The sequence below is a fragment of the Orycteropus afer genome, unplaced genomic scaffold, assembly GCF_000298275.1.
Source record: "Orycteropus afer afer isolate SDZICR_OR568_19922 unplaced genomic scaffold, OryAfe1.0 scaffold00165, whole genome shotgun sequence".
Classification (NCBI taxonomy): Eukaryota; Metazoa; Chordata; class Mammalia; order Tubulidentata; family Orycteropodidae; genus Orycteropus; species Orycteropus afer.
In genome coordinates, this window is record NW_006921752.1 from 6,760,244 (window position 1) to 6,761,761 (window position 1,518).

Consider the following 1,518-nt stretch of genomic DNA (forward strand, 5'->3'; position numbering starts at 1 on the left):
AATCAGTAGATGGATTTAAAAAAAAAAAAAAAAACTCACTGCCATTTAGTCGATCCAACTCATGGCAACCATCCTTGGGTTTCCAAGGTGGTATCACTACGGAAGTAGATTGCCCAATCTTCCTTCTGAGAAGTGGCTGGTGAGTTAGAACTGCCAGCCTTCTGGTTAGCACTTAAATGCCTTAGGCACTATGCCACCAGAGTGCCTATGTAGATGGATGGCTGGGTTTAAACACCAATGGACAGACAGACCATAGTATAAAGTATGCAATTCTTGGGTTGATGTGATTAGTGGTTTATTTTGTCACTTACATAAGTTTCTAAATTGCCTATAAGAAGAGTGTATTACTTTTAAAATCAGAAAAGAATAGATGATAAATAACAGAAAAGGTATTTATCTTTGACTATTACTGTGAGCCCTCGCCATACTATGAAATAAAAGAATACTACATAATTGGCATTCAGCAGCTGCTGTTTTTCCTTCTTCAAAGACAAGACAAATGAGTTCATGTTTGAACATGAATAATAGTGATTTCAATTTGGTATAAATAAAACTGCTTGACTATGAGGCTATATAACACAGTATATTCCACAAGGAATATACTTCATCCTTCAGAAACTGTTCTAGAAAGTACAGCCAACTACTAGTCCAGGTCATTTCTTTACCAATATAGGGGGATGATCACCTAAAAATCTTTCTTAGCTCAAAGGTTCATGAAAATATAAATTGATCTAATTTGATAGTCTTAAAAGTTCTGAAGTTACTGAAAGAAGCCTGTGTTTCTATGATCAAACTTGAAACAAAGGACATAGCTATAATACTAATTAGAACCTATCATACTTATGATTCTACAAAAGCATCAAGGTGCTAGTATAAACTGAATTAAGAGATTTCAGAAAATCATGCTTCATATTCAGCTACAATAATAACACAATGATCTTTTATGGAGCATTGAGTTTCAACTGAACTCAGCTGTACTGAAACTTATGAAATAGGCTAATATTTCTAACCCTACAAGCAAAACTCTTAGGATCATCATAATTAACAATTATAGCTACTGAGCACCCATGGACATGAGGACTTACCAGATACTAGTGGAGGAAGTTGACTGGGAGAATTACCTTTAAAAAGTGTCTATTATGTAGAAGGGGGACAAAACACAATTAAAGGAACATTGAAGATAATATTACATACCTATCAGATGCGTGAAATCAATGTCTAATCTTTGCCTATACTTGAAGTCTGGGTCCATACCACTGCAGTGCAGCACTATCTGTGAAACACACTCCTCAATTATTTTGTAATATTGTGGCCTAAAGAAAGAGAGAATGTATTCTTCAATGCCTTTCTACACATACAAATCAATTTTCTTAACAAGGGAGTCAGCATGATAAAAGAAATAAGTCTTTGTTTCTAAATCTGTCTTTTTTCCGCGCCCCCCCCCAAAAAAAAGGAAGCCTATATGGGCTGAACAATTATATCAGGTAGATACACTCCTTGGAGAGATCAATCATGAGA

At 35.2% G+C, this 1,518-nt stretch overlaps 1 protein-coding gene across 1 annotated transcript in view; it reads right to left on the reverse strand.

Moving 5' to 3' along the window:
• The window catches only part of DIAPH2 (diaphanous related formin 2), a 1,278,863-nt gene that overhangs the window by 942,422 nt on the left and 334,923 nt on the right, over positions 1–1,518 (reverse strand). The window contains exon 13 of the mRNA XM_007946556.1: positions 1,195–1,313. Within this exon, the coding sequence (XP_007944747.1) occupies positions 1,195–1,313 (119 nt within the window). The remainder of the gene's footprint in view (positions 1–1,194; positions 1,314–1,518) is intronic.